General features: G+C 36.8%; 2 protein-coding genes across 5 annotated transcripts; both read right to left on the bottom strand.

The window, feature by feature from the left end:
• Window positions 1-87: 87 nt before the first annotated feature.
• On the bottom strand, window positions 88-13,152 carry erap1a (endoplasmic reticulum aminopeptidase 1a). 2 transcript variants are annotated; one of them, XM_067397364.1, is made up of 18 exons: window positions 12,285-13,152; window positions 12,059-12,197; window positions 9,801-9,935; window positions 9,582-9,702; window positions 9,331-9,485; window positions 8,362-8,475; window positions 6,465-6,596; window positions 5,907-6,038; window positions 5,728-5,811; window positions 4,683-4,840; window positions 4,448-4,536; window positions 4,188-4,371; window positions 3,709-3,865; window positions 3,163-3,347; window positions 2,915-3,076; window positions 1,651-1,791; window positions 1,400-1,481; window positions 88-961 (listed from the first exon to the last, which is right to left on the bottom strand). In XM_067397364.1, exons 1-18 carry the CDS (start codon window positions 12,761-12,763, stop codon window positions 803-805), a joined length of 2,808 nt encoding a protein of 935 aa, XP_067253465.1. In that variant the 5' UTR covers window positions 12,764-13,152; the 3' UTR covers window positions 88-802. The 2 variants fall into 2 exon arrangements, with proteins under 2 accessions (XP_067253465.1, XP_067253464.1); XM_067397363.1 differs by having other exon boundaries at window positions 4,683-4,843.
• A 119-nt stretch (window positions 13,153-13,271) lies between these two features.
• On the bottom strand, window positions 13,272-26,842 carry ccar2 (cell cycle and apoptosis regulator 2). 3 transcript variants are annotated; one of them, XM_067397366.1, is made up of 19 exons: window positions 26,760-26,840; window positions 26,473-26,502; window positions 26,287-26,372; window positions 26,080-26,194; window positions 24,047-24,182; window positions 23,197-23,314; window positions 21,960-22,109; window positions 21,673-21,883; window positions 21,480-21,590; window positions 19,748-19,911; window positions 19,190-19,316; window positions 18,952-19,080; window positions 18,671-18,808; window positions 18,254-18,478; window positions 18,029-18,175; window positions 16,886-16,994; window positions 16,606-16,794; window positions 14,573-14,745; window positions 13,272-14,488 (listed from the first exon to the last, which is right to left on the bottom strand). In XM_067397366.1, exons 2-19 carry the CDS (start codon window positions 26,482-26,484, stop codon window positions 14,441-14,443), a joined length of 2,388 nt encoding a protein of 795 aa, XP_067253467.1. In that variant the 5' UTR covers window positions 26,485-26,502; window positions 26,760-26,840; the 3' UTR covers window positions 13,272-14,440. The 3 variants fall into 3 exon arrangements, with proteins under 3 accessions (XP_067253467.1, XP_067253468.1, XP_067253469.1); XM_067397367.1 differs by having other exon boundaries at window positions 26,473-26,499; window positions 26,760-26,795; XM_067397368.1 differs by lacking the exon at window positions 26,473-26,502 and having other exon boundaries at window positions 26,760-26,842.
• Between the last annotated feature and the right edge of the window lie 210 nt (window positions 26,843-27,052).

The raw sequence follows: 27,052 nt of genomic DNA on the forward strand, positions 1-27,052 counted from the left end.
TTGAAATGTCAATAAATCCACAAAATGTTATTAAAACTACTTTAATTTTAGACAACAAAACAATGTTGAGTGTCACAATTAGGTGCATGTTTCATTTAGTGATGCACTGAAATTTGTGCAACAGAAAATATTTGGCTGTGGACGATATCGATTTGTTGATTTTAATTGGTTTTCATTTTGAAGAACTGCAATCTTTTAGTTTTTTTATTTGTGCAAACAAAACTAAACCTTATTTGTTGCACACATACCATCCAAAAATTGCAATACACTTTGTGATATGAAACAAAGTCTTCGAATTCTGTCAATTTTATTAGTAAATTTAACAAATACTGATCGTATCTCTTCCTCTTTACTACTAGTTGCAGCACCAAATAAATATGAATGAACATCAGAAGGTATGTTGAAGAATGTCAGTAAACAAACAGTTGATGGACCCCACTGACTTCCAGAGTAGCAAAAAATACTGTTTGGTCACCTATATTCTTCAAAATATCATTTGTGTCATAGGAAAAGACCCTCAAGTTGTTCCAAACCTGTATGAGCTTGAGTAAATTGACAGAATTGTAATTTTTGGGTGAACCATCACTTTAAGATGTTTTGCATGAACATTTCACACCTTCTTTAGACTCGTTTTGTTAGCCAGTTCAAACGTTCATGTTTAACATCATGATATCAGAGCTGATTCAAAGGTACGTCCTTCAGCCAGTAAGCTCCAGTGTTCAGGTTCTTGTAAAGAGCCGCACCCAAGGTGAAACTAGGTGCAGTCTGGGGTTACACACAGTTTCATATGTCTCTGGATTTGTCAGGACTCAATCATGGACTGGCTATCTAGCCAGGCTTTCAGTAGTGGGACGTTCCTGTCCATCCAGAGGATGTTCTGCTGGATTTTCTCCAGGGCCTGTTGGATGCTGCGCAGCCCAGAGCCCTGATCCTGAGCTAGTGAACTGAAGAACGTCTGGATCTGCAGGAACAACACAAACAACTGCGTCATGTTCTTGGATCTTCAGTGCAGATGAATCACCGTTATTGGAAATAAATTTGACGCCCATGATTCATTAATTTGGCTTGACTATAAGACTATTATTCTTCTAAGCCAAAATGTAAACAGTATCTCCTCCAAGAGCCTAAAAGCTTCAACCACCAAACTGGGCTCAGACCTTCAGGCTGTTCTGACTCGGGTTGCTATATCTTTTCTAACTGATCCGACTTGCGGTCCGACCAGACTATCAAAACCAACAAAAATCTCATAGACTTTCATTGAGAGTTAATATTAGTATTTTAATATTAACTAAAATTTATATTTTAGCTTCCAATTAGACTAGGTGCTCAATTTGCATTTATACTTTTAGCAAGAAATATATATAAAAGTTTAAAAAAATGACAGATCAATCTAAAGTACCTCATCAAGCATTTCTCTGGTGGAATACTGATCAGTCACTCCAACCGTCATGCGAGATATTGCAGATGAACCCAGATCAAACCTGAAATCAAGATTTAGATGAAATACACAATCCATCATGCCATGATGTGTCATCATAAGCACCAAAAAATAAGAATGTAAGATTTATTTGATCATATAATAAGGTCTTCAGGTAGATATGAAAGCAATAGTAATGTTTCAGACGGATCGTTTGGATATCTGCTCCGCACTTTTTCACAAGTTTCGCCCAGTTGGTCTTCAGGAACTCCCAGGCGAGTTTAAAGCCTTTTGGGTTTTTGCTGACAGTGACGACCAGTGACGGCAGGTCTTGAGTTTTCATGATCTCTCCCTCAATGCTTTTTTCCAAAAGCCTAGACAGAATGAGAAAGAAAACACATCATAGAGCAGGTATAATGACTCAAGGTCTTTATTAAAGGGGTGGTTGATTATGATTTCACTTTTTTAACTTTAGTTAGTGTGTAATGTTGCTGTTTGAGCATAAACAACATCTGCAAAGTTATGATGCTCAAAGTTCAATGCAAAGGGAGATACAAACAGCTGGTACAACAAGCTTCTTCATGGGTTGTGACATCACAAACCCAAAAATGTACATAAACCCCGCCCCTGAGAACACACAACAAAGGGGGCGGGGTCATGTTGAGCTGCTTTAGAGAAGAGGAAGAGTTGTTGTAGTAGGGTGTTGTTGTTCATGCCGTCATTTTACGCCGGACTGCTTCACAAACGAGGATCAATTCAATGCTGGATTTACAGAAAAGATGAACATGACGGCACATGCTAGTGGATGAGTTGAATCAACTCCACAGCAACTACATCAATTTATCCACTAACCATTCAAAAACGTCTAAAAGTTGTAGCTTCTTCCTGAGTCTCTCCATCAGTGTCGACTCCGGTTTGAACAATGTAAGGATGAACACCGTTACTGACAATCCTCATTTTGGCTGCGTGAGATGCTCCAGCTTTGTTGTTGTTGAGCTGTTAAAGCTCCGCCCTCCTCTGGAAAGCGAGCCGGGAGCAGCAGCTCATCTGCAAGCTCAGTGTGCTCTGATTGGTCGGCTGGAACAGTGTGTTGTGATTGATCAAGCACTTCGAGCGTGTTTGGGAATTGTCACGCCCCTTACCATAACAGTGAGTTGCAACACTCTACTAACTAACTAACTCAACCAGGCCCCGCCCCTTTATTTTGCATATACCTTGGGTATATGGTTCCCGGAAGAAAACTGAAGACTACAATGGAGGCGTTTCAGGGAGTTCAGAAACAGCTCAAACAGCGACATTACACGCTAAAGACAGATGAACATGGAAAAAAGCACTACTTTAATGACACTCAAGTTTGAAAAGGTGAGAAATGAATCATGCATTTGCATTTTAAAGACTTTAAAGACAATTTTGACCTTCATTAATGATTCATGTTTGGGTGAACTCTGAAAATGTCATATGACATCATTCTCAGCAGCTTCATGTATTCAGACTCACCACTGAAGTTTGTGAGTTAATGGGGTGTATGAGAGGGCGGCTTTAATCATCCACTTCTCCGATGGTGAGGTGGAACGCTTGTATTTCTCCAACAGGAAGTCCCAACCTTCATCTGTGCGCGCTCCTTCAGTGTAGACGACCAAACTCACGTCAGTAGGCAGCCTGAACCAGACAAAGGATATAACTGGAATTAAAATAGCATGAAGAATATGTAATGCGGACGTTATGTGAATCAAATAAACTCTTACAGCATTTTTCCATCAGATTCTTTCCACTTCTGGAAGAGTTCAGTGGCGGTGCTGATGCAGGACGGGTACCGGCGGACACAGGCAAACAACAGCAGGTAATTCCTGAGCATCCGCTCGGATACAGACCCATCATCAGACCAGCGCTGGCGGTCAATCAGGTTCTTGAATAACTTCACTAAATGACCCTGTTAAAACAACAAACCAGACACTGTTGGTCTAAATAGAGTATATATTCCATTTGAATTTTTCTGGATTCAAATCCATCCATCATGAAAGTAATCCATTCAGCTCCAGTGGGTTAATAAAGGCCTTCTGAAGCGAAGCCATGTGTTTTTGTGAGAAATTATCCATAATTATAACTTTATAAACTGTAATTACTAGCTTCTGATTGTGTTCGTCTGAAAGAAGAAAGTCATATACACCTAGGATGGCTTGAGAGTAAGTAAATTATGGGATCATTTTCATTTTTGGGTGAACTATCCCTTTAAAATCCAAAACATTGCACACTTCATCTTTAATTGTACTCGATCATTTCTGCAACCACACCTTCAGCTGGTTCTCCAGTTCCTCCATGTTTCTCTTCTCCATGAGTTTGTAAAGCGGCACCAGCTCATTGAATCCCTGCGTCACCGGCATGATCGCCGACTCTTTACTGAGGTACAAGCTCAAATCCAGAGCTTTATCCAGTGGGACTTTCTCTATGCTGAAGGAAAGACAAATATATTTCAGTAAGAACATGAATCAACCAGGTCTGCAATGACTAACAATTTAAAATATCTTAAAATATTATTTTTTTAGATAAAATCTCGTTTGTGCTCAAATACTGCAGGATCTCTTCATTAACGTCACTTTTCTTCATCAATGTCTTTAAACCAGCTGGTGTTACTTAAGGTGACCAAATACTGTATGTTTGAACAAATACTATAATGAAGTGCTGCACATTTTAATCCAAAATGTCATATTACAGAAATTTGATGCATTGCAAGTTATGTTTCCTTTTAGGACCACAAGTGAAGTTCCCTCACCTGACCAGCTGAAAGATGTCATGGATGAGACTGGCCCTGTCGTTGCTGCTGAACACTGTGTGATCCTGCTGGAGTTGACTGATCAAAGCGTCCCAGCCTCCAGACTCATAGTGGACAATATAATACCCCCGCAGGTCCACGTTGAATTTAATCCACTCCACCTTCTCTGACAGGTACAACACATCTGCAGACACACAGTCAGATCTCAGCGGAAGCTGGAAAACATGCTGGGAAGGTCATTTTTTTTAACCTTAACGCACCTTTTTCACTTTTCAGCAAGAATCGCTGCACTGCGCTACTGTGACTGGTGATGTAAGTCAGAGGGACCTGCCACAGGAAGCTCGACGTACTATGAGAAATGAGTTACAAACAACAAATAATTGAATTCAGTTAAACATCACAGCTATATTCAAAGAAGCATATTATTTCTACAGTAAGCATACTGTGCACCGTATGCAAATTTTCACATGCATTAAGCAGTAGGTTAGTGCATACCTTGAATTAATTGAAGATTTTTCTCCTTTAAGATAGCGCTCCTGTTTGAGGATGACTTCTTGACCTCTGACCTCCACAGTGACTAAAGGAAACCCCTCCTGCAGCGTCCAGGTGTCCATGATGGCTCCAACATCAACATTGTCCTCCATGAACCATTTCTGCTAGAACAGGATTGATTTACTACTGAATTATTTCATTTGTGGTTCATATGATATAATATGACCCGATATATAATTTAACATCATTTCATGTCATATAATGTCATAATTTCTGCTAGAACAGGATTGATTTACTGCAATAACTGAACAATTTATTTGTTTAATGGTTCATATCATCATATATCATATCATATATTATTAAGTATGTCTTGTCATATGTAACATCATGTATCATATATTATTTAATATAAAATATATCACGCCATATAAATATATCATGTCATATATTATATTATTGATTATAAATTATATCACATCATATAAATATATGTTGTATATAAAATATATCATGTCATATATCATGTCATGTTATATATATTATTTATTATAAAATATACCATGCCATGTCATATATAAAATGTCATGTCATAGCTATGTCATATTATTTATTATAAAATATATCATGTCATATTGATATATCATGACATATATAAAATATGTCATATATTATTTCATATATATCATATTATTTAATATAAAATAAAAAAAATTAATTCCATATTTAATATTAAATATTATAAAATATATTATATATTTAATATATTTTATAATATATAAATATAATATATTTAATATATTATATATCATATTATTAAGGCTATTATAAAATATATCATGTCATATATAATAAATATTATGTATCATGTCATATATAAAATTATTTATTATAAAATATTATAAAATGTCACGTCATTTATCATATATTATATTATATTATGAAATATATCATGTCATATCATATCATATACAGTAGATACTGTCAATGTTGCTATGAACCCAGAAAAACTAAATTATTACTATATTGTATTATTTAATGCAGTACTCACAGAAGCTGGAGATTCAGCCCTTTTTTTGGAACAGAATCCATCGAGTTTTAGTCTCCCTGAATCCAGTCCATCAGAAGTGCAGATCTGAAAAGGTTCAAAAGCATTTGGACTCAAGAGTAATCGTTTAAACTTCTTTGAGAGCTGGAGAACATACACAGGAACTGACAGAGGTCACTCACATTGGTAAGACTTTCCCAGAGATGAGCGTTCACAGTGTTCTGGTAGCTGTGTCTCTTCAGGTAGTCTATAAGACCGTACTTGAAAGCCTCTGGGGTCAGGAAATCCCTCAGCATGTTCAAGATACACGCTCCCTAGATACACAACCAGTAGATATATTACAACTAATTATTCACTAAAAGGCTTTATGAGATTAGGGGTCAACCAATAAATCTCCAAGGCCGATATACAGGCTGGTTTTTGCCATTTTTAAATGTAATTTTTACATTTTTTCTGTTTAGCCACTAAGTGTCACAGTCAGCCTTTATCCAAAATGTGTTTTTGTCTTCCCATGATTTACTATGGTAAGCCTATTATAAGTCATATCCGTAAATAGTAGGGCTGGGACAATACATTGATGCATCGCGATTCGTGCATTGATTCTGATATTTTCCAAATGCATCGCAATTGGATCGATTCTGAGCTTAGTTTTTAACCACACACTCAAACGCTCATGAAGAAGAGCGCTCGCATTCGGCTGAGTCTGAGAATGTACTTAGATATATAAAGTGCTTGCGTACCTTCCGGTAGGAAACATCATCAAACATCTCGCTGATTTCCGCAGGATTCTCCACTGGGGTGGAAATGGGGTGTGAGGAGATTAAAGAGTCCACTGACATGGCGGTGAAGCACTTCTCCAGGAAATAATCATCCTAAAATAGAGGCACTGAATATTAGCACTATTATACTTAAAGATCAGTCAGTCTCTGTTGAAATGACCATATCACAATCTCAACTAGTGCTGAGCAGTGTGATGATATACAGTAGTGGCCAAAAGTGATGTGCAGAGGGGATATTTGTTTTTAATTACCCTACAAGTTTGATTAAACCATCAAAATATGAGGAAAATATTAGATTTAAAAGTATATATCTATTTTAAATATGAGGGAAGAACAAAAGACTAAAGGTTAAGGTATTTATCTGACAAAATTACAAACCTGATTCCAAAAAAGTTGGGACACTGTACAAATTGTGAATAAAAAAGGAATGCAATAATTTACAAATCTCATAAACTTATATTTTATTCACAATAGAATATAGATAACATATCAAATGTTGAAAGTGAGACATTTTGAAATGTCATGCCAAATATTGGCTCATTTTGGATTTCATGAGAGCTACACATTCCAAAAAAGTTGGGACAGGTAGCAATAAGAGGCCGGAAAAGTTAAATGTACATATAAGGAACAGCTGGAGGACCAATTTCCAACTTATTAGGTCAACTGGCAACATGATTGGGTATAAAAAGAGCCTCTCAGAGTGGCAGTGTCTCTCAGAAGTCAAGATGGGCAGAGGATCACCAATTCCCCCAATGCTGTGGCGAAAAGGAGTTTCTCAGAGAAAAACTGCAAAGTTTTTGAAATTATCATCATCTACAGTGCATAATATCATCCAAAGATTCAGAGAATCTGGAACAGTTCAGAAGCCTGCATCTCTGATGGTATGGGGTTGCATGAGTGCGTGTGGCATGGGCAGCTTACACATCTGGAAAGGCACCATCAATGCTGAAAGGTATATCCAAGTTCTAGAACAACATATGCTCCCATCCAGATTTCGTCTCTTTCAGGGAAGACCTTGCATTTTCCAACATGACAATGCCAGACCACATACTGCATCAATTACAACATCATGGCTGCGTAGAAGAAGGATCCGGGTACTGAAATGGCCAGCCTGCAGTCCAGATCTTTCACCCATAGAAAACATTTGGCACATCATAAAGAGGAAGATGTGACAAAGAAGACCTAAGACAGTTGAGCAACTAGAAGCCTGTATTAGACAAGAATGGGACAACATTCCTATTCCTAAACTTGAGCAGCTTGTCTCCTCAGTCCCCAGACGTTTGCAGACTGTTATAAAAAGAAGAGGGGATGCCACACAGTGCTAAACATGGCCTTGTCCCAAGTTTTTTGAGATGTGTTGATGCCAAAAAATTTAAAATCAACTTATTTTTCCCTTAAAATGATACATTTTCTCAGTTTAAACATTTGATATGTCATCTATGTTGTTTTCTGAATAAAATATTGAAATTTGAAACTTCCACATCATTGCATTCTGTTTTTATTCACAATTTGTACAGTGTCCCAACTTTTTTGGAATCGGGTTTGTATTACTTTAAAGTGATAAAGAAGCATGCATGAATGATCAGGATGCTCAATGCATGATAAAAAGAGTAATTAAGCACAATAAGCCATGAAAAAAGGTCAATGCGTTACTCGCACACACTGAAAGCCGCCACTCTCAGACAGCACGCAATCCTGAATTCAGTTCTCTTTTGTGGCTTTTTGCACTTGAATGGTCAAATACACACATAATTATGTTAAAATGGCCCCATTGTGTGAAGTATTCACACAAACACAGTTTATGACTTAATCTCAACTATTAGATAGTTGTATTAAATGTAAAGATTGAAGTTCTCACCACTTGCAGCTCAGGGTGGGTGATGTTGACAGACACATACTCCATGAACTTGGCGAAGCCCTCGTTTAGCCACAGGTCATTCCACCACTGCATTGTCACCAGGTTTCCGAACCACTGGAAAACAGATGTGAATGATTAGCAATCGATTACAGCATTCAGTAGTCAAATATTTTTGTATAATAAAGCTAAACTGCACACTTCTGCCAGGCCACTGATTTCCTGTATATCCCTGCCAGTTTCATGTCTCAAGTATCACTTATCTGGTAACACTTTACAATTAGGTTTTATATGTTAATATTAGTTAACATGAACAATGAACAATACTTCTACAGTTTAGTTAAAGAAAGGATTAATTCACTTCAGAATTAAAATTTACTGATAATTTACTTACCATGTCATCCAAGGTGTTCATGTCTTTCTTTATTCAGTCAAAAAGAAATTAAGGTTTTTGAGGAAAACATTAACCTACATTGAGGAAAAGGTCACCTTTCCAACCTACGTCACTCATGACCTTTTCTAACTATGACCTTCTGGTTAAAAAGTGTAAATATTTTATTTTTATTTTTTTAGAAAATGACTGATCATTGGTAACTGTTGAAGTCCATTATATGGAGACAAATCCTGGAATGTTTTCATCAAAAACCTTCTTTTCGACTGAAGAAAGAAAGACATGAACGTCTTGCATGACATGGGGGTGAGTAAATTATCAGGAAATTTTATTTCTGAAATGAACTAATCCTTTAATAATACATTCACTAATGTTAACAAATGTGATCTTATTGTGAAGTTTTCCACATATCTCTCTTTCTTCTCACATAATAAAACAATCTCCATTTATTTGTCATGCAGTAGTCATGCAATAAGCAGAATAATGTACAGTCATATAGGCATCAACATATTTTGTGATAAATGGCTGACTAGCTGTACATGATCTCTTATTTAGACAGGATTAGTAACAGAAATATCAACCTGATGGGCTAGTTCATGGGCGATGACTTTAGTGATGCCCAGTTTATCAGAGGAAGAGGATTTCTCAGGGTCAAAGAGCAAACCAGACTCTCTGTACGTCGACAGACCCCAATTCTCCATAGCACCGGATTGGAAATCTGGGATGGCAGCAAGATCTGCAAGTAAAAGACAATTATAGCCATTTTCGCATTATTTCATGCCAGATTGTAAAGTATGCATGCCATTGTCAACAGAAGAACTTTCACACTCACCGTGTTTGGGAAGTGGATACGGGATGTCAAAATATTCATCATAAAAGTCTAGCAGTGTGACGGCAGTGTTCAGAGCATATTCCGCCTGACTGATCTTCTCGGGAACCGTATACACCGATATCTACATCAGGATTCAGGTTATGAGGCGTGAGAGGATAGTTTTATCTGGGTGTATTGTAAAGTGTGTTTATAATGCTTTTGGCAATGTTATTGACTTGCCTCAACTCCATGCTGACTTTTTTTACTGATGGAGTGGAAATCACAGATGATGAAGGCCACCAGGTAGGTGCTCATCTTCACCGTCGTGTCGAATTGATCCTCCAGTAGCCCTTCAGCCAGCTGTACAGTTCTCAGCTATTGGATGAAATTGAGATTCTTGCGTTAGTTTGCATTTAATTAAAATACACATTTTGAAAAAAATGATCAAGTTGTATTATTTGTGTCCCAATAAGATGAAAAAAAAGCAAAAAAATAATTTTTTGATGTCTCTTTATGGTCTTGCCATGTTTAGGGTTAATGTCAATGAATGACACTGCAGATTGTGCAGTTTATAAACTGTATGGTCTATAAACTGTAAGTCTATAGCCATGTTCAGACTGCCAGCAAAAATCTGATTTTTTGCATATTCAGATGGGTTTTTGAAAGCTTGGAAAAAAAAAAATAATAAAAATAATTTTTTTCAAATCTGATTAAAACCACTTATGGAGGTGGTTTGAAATGCAATTCCAATCAGATTTGTACAGATGCCTGTCAGTCTGGACGCTCTGTCTGTGATTAAATTTGTGATTAAAATACCTTAAAATGTAAAGAATATATATATATTTTTATTCTGGCATGATTTTATAACATCATATATCAACATAGTGCAAAATCGTATTAAAATTATGTGTAGAAGTCATTGCTTTGTTATGAGAAATGAATTTCACTGATGTCATTCGGAGTAACCAATATAAAGGGACCAATGTGGATCAAGTCATGTGGTCAATATCATGTAACAGGAACAGGATGTGACATCATTCAGACACCTGCAAAGTACCACAAGGTCGTGAAGCAAAGTAACTAACTCTCTCTTAACTATTTGAAAAATTAATGTTTTCATGTTTTTTGTCCCGAAACATCAGGTCATTTAGTACAACCGCTATAAAACATGGAAAATGTTATATATTTTAAAAACTTGTACTAAATATAAAATGTTTGATTGTCCTTTTGCCAGCTAGCTAGATAGCAGCCTGTTAGCATTGTTTGAAAATATCGTCATTCGGTATAACCAAAAGTGTCATTCGGTAAAACCGAAATTTTGGTTAAACCGAATGACTTTTTTTGGTGACAAACTTTGTCCATCTTGTAAAAAATGACAAAAGCAGTATTAATTATTTATAAAAACCACATAATCACATTGTTAACACTTAATAAAACTTTAAAATTAATATCTCCATTTTTTTTTTTTACACTTTTAAAAACCATATTTGCCAATGACCCACACATTTTTAGAATTTATGCACATTTCCATCTAGTGTTTTTATGCAATATCCCAAAATTTGCATTAAAACAGGTGAATGAAAACATAGCTATTTTTGATTTGCCCGAAATACTAGCTAACCTATGATTTTTTTTTTATATATAGTGACTTTTTTTAATTTATTTAGGATCATAACCATGCATGCAAAGTTTCAACACTCTGATGTGATGTGAGATGTGTGCACAAAATATCTATAACAATTATGATGTTGATCATGGTTTATGGTTCATGGTTAAAGACAGCTGCACAGAACCCCAGTATTGTTTATTATTATTATTATTATTATTATTATTTTGTTATGTCAGTTTCTCAACAACGCACTAAGGGGGTTTACATTTACATGCATTTGGCAGATTTTTCTTTTTTTTAAGAAATTTATTGATTAGGGCTGCACAATTAATCAAATTTCTAATCGCAATTAAAATTGTGGATGGCACAATGTAATCATTCAAAGGCGCAATTACAAAAAAGTCCACTTACATTATTCTGTGTGCTTAAGATTTTTTTTTATTCTTTCTACAGGTTATCTTAAGGGTTTTTTCCATTGTTTTAATTTTAGAATAACATTATAATGCCATGCATATTTTACATTTGAGGTTTAATGCTATAGAAAATAAAAGATTCAGGAAGAGTGTTTTTAGCTTGTTCATTTTCATATAAAAATATGGCATACAGTTGCTTCAAATAATGGTATAAAGCTATTCAAAATGTAAATTGTGATAATCAATTAATAATTGCAATTACAATGTCAAGAGAATAATCGACAATTATTTTTTGTCATAATTGGGCAGCGCCAGCAATGACGCCGTACATTTCTATGAGTTCATGCATGTCAATTTCACTGGGAATCGAACCTAAAGAACTATTAATGTTAAAAGTTTACCCATTTTTGTTCGGTTTTTCATAGTGATTTTGGTGACTTACATTGAATCCAATGTGATCTATGAATTATGTTTACCTTGGGCATGTTGGATATGGAAATGTGCCTTGATTCTCTGCGCACACGGATGGTAAAGTTGGCTTTGAATGCAGGTTCATCAAAACAAGGGAAGGCGGCCCGAGCATGTGTCGCCTCAAACTGAGTGGACGCCAACATCCTGTAGGGAGAAAATAAATCATTTTGAGGGGTTTCAAGTCTTCAAACTACCAATTAATCACTTAACCAAAAGCACTTGATGACATACCTGACCTCTCCACTGTTTGTGGTGTATCTGCCTTTATAAAAGCCATGATAACTATCAGATAAGTTGGCGTAGAACTCCAAATGCACCAAATGGTTTCCTTTCTTAAATGTGAAGCCATCAGCGAAGAGTGCAATCTGTTCATTGGCTTCAAACTCACTGATCTGAAGATCCCAATGATGTCTGGACTCTAAAAGCTGAGCTTTGGAGATCTGAAGGTTCTTACTGTGGAGGATGATGGCTCTGGTGTCCTGCTCTACCTCTATGAGGATCTGGACAACACCAGTGAAGGTCAGCGAGGTCAGGTTGGGGTGTATCAGGAGATCATAGTGCTGGGGTTTCACTGTTTCTGGCAATCTCATCTTGTCCCAGGGAAAAGGCAACACATTTGAGTCCGTGTTGACAGTCATCCCATGGTTGCCAGTAAAAAGGACACAGAATAAAATGGCAAATCTAAGGCAGTTAGACTGGGAGAAGAGCATGGTGAAGATTAATATCAGCTCTCTGACTGTTTCTTTTGGATATGTACGCTTGTCAATTGGTTATCAATAACACACATGAGCACTGCTTACGATATTTAGACGACTAAGAGAGAGAAAAACACTAATGTTCAAACGAATAAAAGTTTCAAACGAACCTGCGCGCGAAATCAGATAGGTAACGTTAAACGAAAGTGAAACTACGCAGCTGTCGATCACAATATCTCGTTTCTTGACGTGTAAAACGTCTCCTTTTTGCGCTCAGGTTGTAGTATTACATGCTGGAAATTATAACACATCACATGACGTTTTATATAACTAACAAAACAAACATTATCTTGGTTTGTAGACTGCATGCGCTTGCGATGAGACGTTGAACACAGCGGCGAACGCTCTCATGAATATTAATTACGTAATGGAATAATTAGGTTACGTGCTTCGACGCTTCAGGAAGTAGACCAAACAACGTCATAATAACTTCTTTATTATTCATGATATAAACCTTCTTTAGCTGAATTTGGGAGGAATAGCGTCCTCTGTTGCAGTGGGTCAAAAACACACCATCAAATGAGACGTTTCCAGATACATACACTGATTAATAATTAAAAATTAATATTTTTTAAATTTTGTGACTGCATATCAGAATAGAATGACAAGTACATTATTATGATTTGATGATCTGATATTTATTGGCCAACTTCGTCACTAAACAAACTGTATTTCTTGAGGATTAAAAAATAGACAAAAACAAAAAGAAAATAATATATACATATATATTACATGTGACTAATTTTGCTCATTAGTTTATGCCACATCTTGGAATGCAATTGTTCAGAAACAGGCTATTAGAAAATATAAACGGTCCCTGAGGAATAGACAAAAATACTATAGCCAATTAAATCCAATATTTTACTGTTTGCAAACCTTCCGAAATAGTTTCAGACTTTATTTAATATAATGCTGAATCATCAGAGTAGATTAACAAATAGAGTTGGGTTGAGTCAGATCCAAACTAATTTAATTGCAAGGGAGAATTCAGGCAGTATTTCCAAAATAATTTGTCTTTCACTATACTTTAGTCTAGACTAACCTCATGCGAACACTGGAGAATAATTATGGCGGTGGGTGGTTTCAAACAGTAAGGAAATACTTCAGTACACAATAACAAATCTGAAATACAATAAAATCCAATTTGTCCAAATTATAAAAAAAAAAAGAAATGTTGCATGCTTGTTTTCAACTATTCTTTTCTTAAGTTAAAACCAAACTAGAGATCTGTCATTTAAAACACAGTTTTTATAATCACAAAGGAGAATGCAAAGGGGAAAAAAAATTATACCGGTTTACAAATAGGTTTTCATATCTATATCTCTGTTTATGAGATTGTCGGTTTTGTGGAAGGATCATATTTTTATAGCTGCCAGAATTCAACAAAATAAAATTAAATAACGCTAAATAAATAAACAACATTTTCTTTCCATATTAAGCACATTACGTTCTAAAATGAACCAGCAAAACATTTCATTTTTATTAATAAAATCCTTTACATGTCTATTTGCATGAGAAAACATCCATTTTCCCCCACAAAAAAGATGATTTTTTTAAAGCAAAGAAACAGAGGCTAAAATTTCTTTTATTTTCCTCGGTCTAAACACTATTGCATCGCCGTCCGATGGAGCTCTACAGCTTCTCGTCCTTTCCTGCGTTTGCATTTGTGAGGGCCGTCGTCTAAACAGTAAAAACAAAGTATATTAACACAAATCTGTCAAAATATAAAGTCATAAATGCATACAAAACGCTCGAGGACGTCACCTGTTCGACCATCCTCTGCATCTTCTCGATGACAGAGATCATCTGACCGGTGTTTTCTCTCAGACTCTTCTCGTACGTTTTGTTGAGCATCTCTGCTTTCTCAAGTTTCTTCTTCAGCTCTTTCTGTTGGCCGTGCTCCTGTTCATTAGAGGCCTGTCTCGCTTCTGCTGCGTCTGAATCACACGCACACCGAACACCGTAAATTCAAATGCAAGCATTAAAACTTGTGCATGAATATGGCAGAACTAAACACAAATTTCATTATTCGATTTTGATTCACAAGCTTGTGATTCCGATTCAATTCCATATCATTTAATTGCGATTAACATGATACGGATTTCGGTAAGTTGTACTGTATCTTACAACATACCTTCTGATGTTCATTCATGTTTATTTGATGCTATAACTAGTAAAGCGGAAGAGATGATTGTGCAACCTACCTTGTAACCAATCGTGTCAACATGTGGGCGGGCTTTAGCATATCATTAATTATAAATGCTCTGAAACAGGGAGTCTCGAAAAGGTATATTTTTCAGTTGATATGAAAAATCGGGGAGATTTAGCAATATAGGGTTTCTAAGGATACTGATTTTTAGAAGACAGCTGTCTGACTCGCGAACGGAATCATGGTTTGTAACATTAGCAACACATAATTAGCTGTTTGATAATGTAGTCAAGCAAAAGGCTAATCATATTAATCACCGTTATGTGTGCGACATTGTAAAGAGCGATACCATTGTGCTGCGTTTACCTCAGTAAGTTGACCAAGTGGATCTCTGAGCTTGTGCGAGTGAGTGGAGGCGGGGCTAATTAGCATATTCAGAGATCCACATATAATAAATGAAGCAAGGGTGTAAAGTTATATTCAAGCTATTTTAAAGGTGCCCTAGAACCAGTTTTTACAAGATGTAATATAAGTCTAAAGTGTCCCCTGAATGTGTTTGTGAAGTTTCAGCTCAAAATACCCCATAGATTTTTTTAATTCATTTTTTTTAAATGCCTATTTTGAGGCATCATTAACTATGCACCGATTCAGGCTGCGGCCCCATTAAATCGCGCACTCCCTGCACCACAAGCTCTCAACCATAATACAGTGCATTTACAAAGTTCACACAGCTAATGTAACCCTCAAATGGATCTTTACAAAATGTTCGTCATGCATGCAGCATGCATGCGTCGGATTATGTGAGTATTGTATACTGTTATATTGTTTACATCTGATTCTGAATGAATTTGAGGCTGTGCTCCGTGGCTAACGGCTAATGCTACACTGTTGGAGAGATTTATAAAGAATGAAGTTGTGTTTATGAATTATACAGACTGCAAGTGTTTAATAATGAAAATAGCGACGGCTCTTGTCTCTGTGAATACAGTAAGAAACGATGGTAACTTTAACTACATTTAACAGTACTTTAGCAACATGCTAACGAAACATTTAGAAAAACAATTTACAAATATCACTAAAAATATCATGATATCATGGATCATGTCAGTTATTATTGCTCCATCTGCAATTTTTCGCTATTGTTCTTGCTTGCTTACCTAGTCTGATGATTCAGCTGTGCACAGATCCAGATGTTAATACTGGCTGCCCTTGTGTAATGCCTTGAACATGGGCTGGCATATGCAAATATTGGGGGCGTACATATTAATGATCTCGACTGTTACGTAACAGTCGGTGTTATGTTGAGATTCGCCTGTTCTTCTGAGGTCTTTTAAACAAATGAGATTTATATAAGAAGGAGGAAACAATGGAGTTTGAGACTCACTGTATGTCTTTTCCATGTACTGAACTCTTGTTATTTAACTATGCCGAGGTAAATTCAATTTTTGATTCTAGGGCACCTTTAAGGCATTTTTTACAGAAAAAAAAAAAACTTTAAATATGTCATTTTGGTGATCAAAGATAAGTTTTAAGGGATACAATTATTGACTACAGGAGGACTTTAAGAATTGATATCGATTCTTCAGAATGAGAATCGCTTAAAATCAAGAAATCAATATTTTCATCCAAGCCCTAATTACAGTCTCACCGAGTCTGGATTGCAGCGTGGCGACGCACTTCTCCAGTTCACGCTGGGCCGCTTTGCTGCTCTCCAGCGACTGCAGTAGGTTTGGTAAGTTAATGACGTTCCCTCTGTAGTTCACCAGATCTGTGCTGTTGCTGCGACGGCCGGACCCTCTCTCTTTGCATGGCTGTCCGGGCAACATCGCTTTATTCCCTGAGAGGAACACACAGTGGCATTTTTAGAATGCTATGGACAAATATGTTTCCATGGATTATCAGATGGCATGCTTTTACAGCACACACACCCTCAGCGCTGATCCTGCCATCTGTCTGATCGTAGTCTGACCAGCGACTGCACAGATTCCTGTAAAGGCATAGCCCGCCAACTGCAGCCTTTCTGACTAGATCCTGCGCCTGAGGAGAGACGGGAAATCAAACACACTTCACATATATTGTTTTGTACTTATAATCAAGAAATGTAATCTAAGTCTCGAGTCCCCTGAATGTGTCTGTGAAGTTTCAGCTCAAAATACCCCTCAGATAATTTATTATCGCTTGTTAAATTTGCCCCTATTTGGGTGTGAGCAAAAACACGCCGTTTTTGTGTGTGTCCCTTTAAATGCAAATGAACTAATGGCCCCGCCCCCTTTCCAGAAGAGGGTGGAGCTTTAACAGCTCAACAACAACAAAGCTGGAGAATCTCACGCAGCCAAAATGAGGATTGTCAGTAACAGTGTTCAGTGGGGCTGCCACTTTGGATTATTTTGGTAATTGGTCAATTATTTTGACGATTAATCGAGTATCTAATATTTTTTGTGGTAATAAAAATAGACCTAGGCAAAGACCTAATCCTGTAAAAATGACTTAAAATACATAACAATGAGACAATAATATTTGGTTCAAATAAAATATCAAAAGCAAATAATCATATGGTTTTATAGAACAACAATGTAAAAATACATAATATAAACATCATCTTAGGAAAACCATTTTTTTTTTGCAAATACAATATAACTTTTTTAAATTAAAAAAATATTATTTAAAATATTTTTAATTTTGATTTAAATTCTAAAAAGAAACAAATTAAAAAAGAAATATACTATTGCAATAATACTGTTGTACTGTAAAAATAAAATAATTTATTATTATATTTAATATTATTATGAATATAATTATATTATATTGTAGTAATATACATATTAATATGACTAATAATATAATTATTATACAATTATTATATTAAATAATATATATTTATTTTTTTATTTGAATTTTAAGAATTCGAATCAATAAATATACTATTGCAATAATACTGTTTCACTGTAAAATAGAAAAACAAGCATTTAATAACTTTTTAAGTAAAATTACAATACTAATATTTATTTATGCCTTAATTTCCTTGATTTATTTGGCAGATTTACAAGAAAACATCTCAGAGGAAATAAAACCTGAGCAGGGCTGAGAAACAGGCCGAGAGACAGCAGGATGTTGAGCAGATCTGCTTCTCGAAGACTTCCTGTCAGCTGCCGGTCAAAGAACACCCAGGACAGAAGCACTTTACGAGGAAGTTCGGCCGTCCAGCCCAGATGACATTCCTTCAAGCACGAAAGAGACGTTAGGAGGAGAAACACTAGACATGTGGCTCAGATCCGAACAGAAACGTGACCTCTTACACTGTCTTTGGACGTCTGATTGTCTGAGGCGCTGCTGCTCTGCTCGTCTCCTCCCGCGCTTTGAGTTTTACTTTCTTTTAGATGCTCAGATTGTTTTTCAGCTGGTTCAGAATCATCTGTCATTGTGATGTCCTCCTCATCCTTCTCTTTGAGTTTTCTCTTCCTTGCATCGATCAATCCTTTCTTTTTTGATGGCTGTTTGTCAGATGTTTTGGGCTCATCCTCCTTAAGAGAGAAAAGAATGTAAAAAAGTTACAATAACAATTGGATTTTCATTCCATTTAAAGAGTTAGTTCATTCCAAAGATGAACGAAGGTCTTACAGGTCTGGAACTAAAATTACAATGAAAACAGAAAATATAAAAATGTTAAAGTATGCAATGACACTAAAGTAACACTGGTGTGCAGTCTAGTGTACCATGGGAGTGCTGTTGTCCTCTTTGACGCAGGTCAGCGGGACACTGGGGTCCTGAGGCAGACGGCAGAGACACTGATACAGCTGAAGCCCAAAATCCCTCTGAAGCATCTCGCTGAACATCTCCGCCATCAAGCTGACCTGATACCAGAGACATAAGATCAGATAATAATGCAGGTTACATCATGTCCAAGCCTGTTTACAACACATGTGACATGCAAGTTGTATTATTTGCATTATTAAAAGTTTCGAATCTGCTGCATTTAACTTCTGTAAGCACACACCTCACAGCTGTCTCGTGTCTGAAGACTCTGGGGCTCCAGCATTGACGACAGAGACACGACGGACAGATTCAGTCCCGCAGAGGGGTGTAAAATCACAGACGGTCCTTCTGGGAGCGACAAATCATCATCCTGGATGACAGGAAATAAAACAGACAAGCTAGAAGGCATGTTTGATGGGATTTTTTATGCATAATGTTTATAAACTCAGCATAAACTCAAGCATATTTGCAGTCAGTACCAGCTGTTTTTGTTGTAACTTTGCCCAGTCTTCTTCTGCTGGCACTAGATTCCACACATCTGGCAACAACACCACAACTGTCTCCATTTTATCTCCTGAAAGATATCTCAGCTCCGCCATCTTGTACCTTTAGTAGAGAGGAAGACATTTAAGGGAAATGAGCACATTACTAATGATATAAAAGACACAAGGAGACAAGTCTCTTCTGCTGACCAAACCTGCATTTATTTGATCACAAATACACTAAAAACAGTAATTTTGTGAAATATTATTGCAATTTAACAAGCATATAGGTTAAAATATAATCTATTTCTGTGATGCAAAGCATCATTACTCCAGTCTTCAGTGTCACATGATCCTTCAGAAATCATTCTAATATGCTGATTTGCTGCTCAAGAAACATTTCTGATTATTATCAATGTTGAAAACAGTTCTGCTGCTTCATATTTTTGTGGAAACTGTGATTTTTTGTTCAGGATTCATTGATAGAAGAACAGACTCAAGATTCTATCACAACATAACTGGATTAAACTGAAATTAAAAATGAAATATACAGACCACTGCGTGCAGGCTGAGAGGTCTAGAGCGGTTTGATCCTTTATGCAGCGGACCGCAGTGTTGACCAGTGTCAAGCTGTCCTTTATTGGGTTCGCGCCATCTGCTTTGGGTGACCAGAGGCCTCCCGGGAGCCGCAGTTCACCTCCACTGTCCACCAACATGAACTACACCACAGAGAAAGAACAAATTAACTCACTTAACTTCATCACTTAAACTAACATATTAATGAGCGATACAGAATATTCAGCAGAGCAGCGTTTCTCAAGCTTTTTGACTCAAACTACCACTGTTGTCCAACACAATTTAAGGTAAGACATTTCCTCCAGTATTTCAGGGGGCCTATTATGCCCTTTTTCAAAGTCTTGATGTTGTTTTTGGGCTCTATAGAATTGGTTTTCATGCTTGAATGTTCAAAAAACAGTATTTTCCTCATATTCTCCATTGTTGCAGCTCCTCTCTTCCCAGTCTGTCAGTAACGCTCGGTTTAGTTCCTGTCTCTATGAAGCCCCTCCTTCTGAAAAGCAAAATGTGCTCTGATTGGTCGGCTAGAGCAATGTGTTGTGATTGGTTGGGTGCTTTGAGTGTGTTTGGGGAAATGTCCCTCCCCTTACCATAAACGGCAGTTTCAACACACTACTAACTAACTCAACAAGGCCCCGCCCCTTTATTTTGCATATGCCTTGGGTGGGAATTATTTAAATGAGGAATATTGAAATTCAAATAGACATAATAAGTGAATCAATAATATTAATTTGAATAATTAAGCAAACTTGGAAGAGGCGTCGTGGTTGAGAACCAATGATGTAGATGGAACTTTTGTTTTGGGATTTGATTGGAAAATGAAAATAGGCTAAGATATTATTGCTTAATATTATTTTTCCCACCTATACAGCCCTCAATTACATCAGCCAGAAAGGAAATTCAACCAGAAGTAAAGATTAGAGATTATGAAGATTATTATTTCTTGAGTGGGAAAAGGAGATATCCAAAATCCCCTCTTTTTGAACCTAATTTTATCCAATCAGTTCTGGAAACATATGCAAATTAGTGCATATTAAATCAGATAATGCCTCATTTGCATATTTAAACATAACATTTCAGAAAACTTGTAATACAAAACAATTGTCTTAATGTACTGTGATTAATCAACTGGGTGAGTATGGTGATATCTATTAGTTGATTATGATTTCACTTTTTTAACTTTAGTTAGTGTGTAATGTTGCAGTTTGATTATAAACAACATCTGCAAAGTTACGACGCTCAATGTTCAATGCAAAGGGAGATATTTTCTTTTACAGAAAATGCTTTTTAAGAACTACAACAAACGTCTGCAACAACCAAAGCACGAGCTGTTAAAGCTCCGCCCTCTTCTGGAAAGGGGGCGGGAGCAGCAGCTCATTTGCATTTAAAGGGACACACACAAAAACGGTGTGTTTTTGCTCACACCCAAATAGGGGCAAATTTGACAAGCTATAATAAATGATCTGTGGGGGATTTTGAGCTGAAACTTCAGACACATTCTGGAGACACCAGAGACTTATATTACATCTTGTGAAAAGGGGCATTATAGGTCCCCTTTAACATTTCTACCCTATTGACCTGTGGTGTCTTGCTTATTTGAATTCTTGCTTTATTGAATTCTAGTTTATTTTGATTTCATTCTGGTCTTTTTTTAGAAAACACAGCAGTTCAGTAGCTTCATGGGACGTCCTGTGAGCTCAGATGTTCTTACCTTGAGAAGTGTAGTGGGATGCACAGCCTCCTTCTGCGTCTGAACGTCCTTCGAGAGGTTACAACACTGTGAATACAAGTCCTCAAGGCATGGCATAGAAAACAACAGAACCTGCAGAGAGAACAAGGCAATTCTTGAGCAATGCATTCAGGAGTCTTGTATGGCCACATGATCAAAAGAGAGACACTCGTACCTTAACAGCAAAAGTGGCATCTGTGGACTCGCAAGCATCTGGTTTGGTTTCCGGCTGGTTTGATCCTATGTGAAAGTGACACGGCCCTCTCAGAGGAAGAGGCTGGTCGGGCGGGAAGCTCTCGGTCCAGGACAGCTGGAGGTGGAAGAGGTTGGAGGTCAGGTGCAGGTGCGGGTACCGCCGCTGAAGCTCCAGATAATCACAGGCCTGGCTGAAAAAGTCAAGAGGAAGTGACAATGAGTTTACGGTTCATCAGAAGGTCCCAGAGTTGTTTTCGACTGACTTACGTGTCCCTGGAGAAACAGGAGAATAACGGCGCGCTGTGTGTTGTTACAGAGCTGCTTTTTTTGGGCACTTCCTCCTCAGAGGCCGTCCTCCATCTTTTCCGTTTTTGGTGCATGGCGTCTGATCCCCACGGTCCTCCGCCACCGTCCTCCCTGAGTCACGCCACAAGGAGCAACAAGGACACACGTCAGCGTGTTAAAAACAGGACTCTTCAAGGGCGTTCACACAGAAACAACAGAATGAGACGCTTAAATCAGTTCATGTGACCAGAAATTGAGTATGTGAATAGCATACTAACTATGATATTTGAAAGAAAGTACAGTATGCATAAACACTTTGTGTTTTCATTCAGCAAGGATGCATTAAATTGATCAAAAGTGACAGTAAAGGCATTTATAATGATTTTCCATTTCAAATAAATGCTGTTTGTTTGAGCTTTCTATTCATCAAAGAATTCTGAAAAAGAAAAGGATCACGGTTTCATCATGAACTAATGCATCCCACAATGCAATGCTCTCAACTTGACCTCACATTTCTAGTCTGATGAATGATCCTGATGTCATCAACCTCAATTTTGACTAGGGTTGCAAAGGGGCGGAATGTTTCCGGTAAATTTCTGGAAACTTTACACGGGAACTTAATCTGGGGAATTTTGTAAATATTCCAATTTGGAATTTATGGGAATTATTTTGGGAAATTTATATAAATTTATAATATTTATATAAAATGTATCATATAAAAACAAATAAAACATTCAATTACCGTAATTCTAATTTAATAAATATGTAAAATAAATATATTTTTATTGCAGCAATTATGTGTTATTTATTAAAATTGCATTAAATATGGTTGTTTTAACCAAAATTATGCTGCAAGATGTTTATTCAACTACAAAATGGATTTATTCCCATTAATTCCCGTTAAATCCTATATATTCCCATTAATTCCTATATATTCCCGTTAATTCCCATGGAAAGTTTCCAGTTTTGAAAATTCCCGGAACTTTGCAACCCTAATTTTGACTGATCATAATTTGAACAGACTGCCAAAAGTTCTATGCAAAATGATATAATAATTCGATCCGACTCATTTTAAATATGCACTGTAGTGAGGTCATGTGATCTCAACAATGCAGCATAATACAGTTTTAAAGCATTTATTGTTGCATACTAGAAAGTATTTAGTAAAATAACATGCAGTATACACTGACTACACAGTATTCCAGGTCATGTGACTCACCAGCGTCCACCTCTACGTCCTCCCATGATCTCAGCGTGTCTTTTCCGCCCTCCACCCCAACCGTCAAACGGACCGTTCCAGGGCATCTGCTGGTGATGGGACATCTGGATCATTCCACCTGTGGCATACAGATTTATATGACTGCAAATTTTTAAAGATCAAAGCGCAGATAAATGGAATTAAGGAATCGCAAAAGAAAGAAAAATTCTGAACTGCATGAAGCGAGTCGTCGGTAATTCCAGTATCATGTCCTGCACAAACCTACACAGTTTTGTAATACATTTGCATAATGCCAACCTATGGTCGTCATTGGCTGCTTGTGAATGTCTACTTTGCACTGTAGATGTAGCTGGAAGAGTTTGTGTTGTCAACATGTAAAGAGGACGCAGTTTTCTGCGGTGTGAAAGAAAATCCACTTAGCTGCATTTCCAGAAGATGAGACTCGTGCTGGAATTGATACACTAAAAACTACGCCATCGTTACTATACATGTTACTGAGCATTAAGTGCTGAGAAAGATCCAGAGCTGAAATTCTGATATGCTAATGGGCGTTTCATTTCCGACGTGCATTATAAGTGGTAGACCAATCACAACAGACTGGGCCATCTGACCAATCAGAGCAGAGTAAGGATGGGTTAAGAGAGACCTAATACTTTATCAAACTATTTCAGACACTGAGGTGATGCTGCAATGTATATTATGAGAAAATTCATGTGTTTTTTGACCTTGGATGCATGTAAACCTATTGTAGGAGACTCCAAAACAAAATTAGGAACCTTTAAAATAGCATAATAGAGGCACTTAATTTTTAAATAGTTTTAGTTAATGATAACAACACTGCGTCACGTACCAGGGTTTGGCTGCATACTGGGAATCAGTGGTGGAATTTTGGGAGATTTCAGCAGGGGTTGAGGTTTGGTCCCTAAAATGCCAGGCTTCATATTGGTCGACATAGACGGCAGCAGTGGAGGAGGAGATTTGAACGGCTTACAGAAAGAAACCAGAGAAAGAGAGATCAGGTATAAAAATAGCATGTTAATCATACACTCATTCGTTACACTAGAGAAATATGCAGTAAATTGACATGATTCTAGAAACTAAATATTTATTTTTTTTGTAATTTTAGACTAAAAATTCTCATTTTATTTCAGCAACACTCTATGAATATAAATGTTAATAAACATAAAATAAATATAGCAAATTTAACATTTTGAAAAATTTGAAATGTTTAGTGGAAATTCAAATTTCTAAGATCTAAAACAGCTGTTTCTGAGAAAAATTATGAATCTTAAGAACATGCACAGGTGTTACTTAAGACTATAAGAAATTATTACTTTTATTACAGCATATGTACTGCATTACAAGTTTTGCTAATGCAAATACACTAAAATGCATAAAAAAGGTAAAATATTTGGTCACACTTTATATTAGGCGTCTTTAACTACTACATATTTGTGTCAAAATAAATAGTTAGGAACAATGTACTTATTGTGTTGATGTTGTATTATTATACATGTTGAAAAATATCCATATTTAAAACTTTATAAACTATAATCAACAGCTTCTGGCTACAGCCATACGCGCACTCACAAGAGAGTCAAGTTCTGGCGGACGGGTGACCTCTGACCCGATGTATGACGTAAGATAAGCTTAGGTGAGGACTGACAGAGCGGATAGGGCAATACAAACACGAATTAGAAGTCTCAAATGAGAATTTTTAAAGAAAAATGTCAGTTTTCAATATAACAGAAGAGAAGCTACATCATACATCAGGTCAGAGGTGACCTGTCCACCAGAACGTGACTCTTCCGTTGCTGGAAGCCTGTAATTATAGTTAATAAATTTTTTTAATATGGATATTTTTCTTACAAAAATGCATCGCTTCGATGCATTTTTTAACCCCCCGGAGCCGTATGGATTATTTTTATGATGGTTGGATTAGCTTTTTGAACCTTCAAAATCTCATTCACTTCCATTATAAAGCTTGGAAGAGCCAGGATATTATTCCATATATCTCCGATTGTGTTTGTCTGAAAGAAGATAGTCATATACACCTGGGATGGCTTGAGAGTGAGTAAATCATGGGATAAATTTAAAGGATTAGTCCACTTTCAAATAAACTTTTCCTGATAATTTACTCACCCCCATGTCATCCAAGATGTTCCTGTCTTTCTTTCTTCAGTCGAAAAGAAATTAAGGTTTTTGAGGAAAATATTCCAGAATTATTCTCCTTATAGTGGACTTCACTGGGGTTCAATGAGTTGAAGGTCAAAATTACAGTTTCATTGCAGCTTCAAAGAGCTTTAAACGATACCAGACGAGGAATAAGGGTCCTATCTAGTAAAAAGATCAGTCATTTTCGAAATAAATGTAAATGTATATGCTTTATATAAACAAATGATCGCCTTCCAAGTGCTTCTTGAAGAATATGAAAGTGTGGTTTTGGCGGAAGCACTTGGAAGGCGATTATTTGTTTATATAAAGCATATATATTTACATTTATTTCGAAAATGACTGTTCGTTTCGCTAGATAAGACTCTTATTCTTCATCTGGGATCGTTTAAAGCTCTTTGAAGCTGTAATTTTGACCTTCAGCCGTCTGGAGTCCATTGAAGTCCACTATAAGGAGAATAAATCTGGAATGTTTTCATCAAAAACCTTAATTTCTTTTCGACTGAAGAAAGAAAGACATGAACATCTTGGATGACATGGGGGTGAGTAAATTATCAGGAAAAGTTTATTAGAAAGTGAACTATTCCTTTCATTTTTGGGTGAACTATCCCTTTAATGTAAAGACAGTCCAAATATTTAGTGCATTCCTATTGTATAGCAACGTCTTAAGGACATGTTATTAAAATATGAGCCCAAAATGTTGCTCCATACCTGTCCGTTCAGGGTCTGGACTTTCTGTGCCGTCCAGCTGACGGGTTTCAGGGGGTCCTGGACCGCTTTCACCAACACTTTCTCACCCACCAGGGGAACGCGTCCCACCACAACACTGCGGCACAATCCACAAACCCTCCACTGAACCTCAAACCTCATCACATCAACCTGACACTGATTAATGCAGAATAACACAAACATACAAACCTCACTGGAAAATGAACCTCCTGATCCACAATCCCATGATGCTCCTGCATCTGTGTGACCACCCCGGTAAACACACGTTGCCTCATCTGAACACAGAATCATGCATTGTTTACACAACAATAAATGAGAATATGTGTATCTTGTTGTTATGCACAATAATATTGAACAAATTCCCATCATATGTACCTGTGTCTCCATATCAGATTTTCTTTTCTCCTTTGCATGCAAAAGAAAGTATACTGAGTGCTTCGGGACACAATATAAATGAAATGTTGCAAATAAATGTGCAGTGATTTTATCTGCTTGTTGTGTAGGTCAGCAGCAGCATGTGTGATATTTACTTCCTACTGCATTAGCATTACAGTCATGACAGTTAAATGCGGTTTTCCCGCATCTTCAGATCTTTATTTACGACAAAACTGTTAGAAGATGTGTTAAATAATGTAACGACACATTTAAGAGGTAAAACTTACTTGTATTTTGTGTTCGTGGTCTGTTTTTTCTCTACGTTGATGCTTTTGTTTGTCTTGTGTCAGTTCATCAAACGGGCGGTTCAGACATCGGCGCCATCAAGCGGTGAGTCAGCGCAACTACAGGTGAAACGCCTTAAACTGCGTTTGATTGTAAATACAACATCAGAGACTGTACAAAAACCTTAAATGTGACGTAAACATTCATAGATAGTTTTCTAAACTCTGTTATTCTTCACAGACGGTCGTATTTGTATCAAAGGGACGTCGTGTGGTTTGACCTGCAGTTCTCTTCC

This window comes from Chanodichthys erythropterus, chromosome 10 (assembly GCF_024489055.1).
Source record: "Chanodichthys erythropterus isolate Z2021 chromosome 10, ASM2448905v1, whole genome shotgun sequence".
In the NCBI taxonomy this organism is placed as follows: Eukaryota; Metazoa; Chordata; class Actinopteri; order Cypriniformes; family Xenocyprididae; genus Chanodichthys; species Chanodichthys erythropterus.

Bases quoted from the DNA above. Each gene is read 5' to 3' on its own strand.
- erap1a (XM_067397363.1), bottom strand. From the start codon at position 12,763: ATGCTCTTCTCCCAGTCTAACTGCCTTAGATTTGCCATTTTATTCTGT. The intron at 8,476-9,330 runs GTTGATATTTCT...TCTGTTTTCCAG, and splicing joins CCCATGAACTAGCCCATCAG to TGGTTCGGAAACCTGGTGAC. The intron at 4,372-4,447 runs GTGCGTTAAGGT...GTGTGTCTGCAG, and splicing joins CTTGCTGAAAAGTGAAAAAG to ATGTGTTGTACCTGTCAGAG.
- ccar2 (XM_067397366.1), bottom strand. The intron at 26,195-26,286 runs GTTTGTATGTTT...ATTGTGCCGCAG, and splicing joins GAGGTTCATTTTCCAGTGAG to TGTTGTGGTGGGACGCGTTC. The intron at 14,746-16,605 runs GTGAGACTGTAA...CGTGTGATTCAG, and splicing joins CACGCTGCAATCCAGACTCG to ACGCAGCAGAAGCGAGACAG.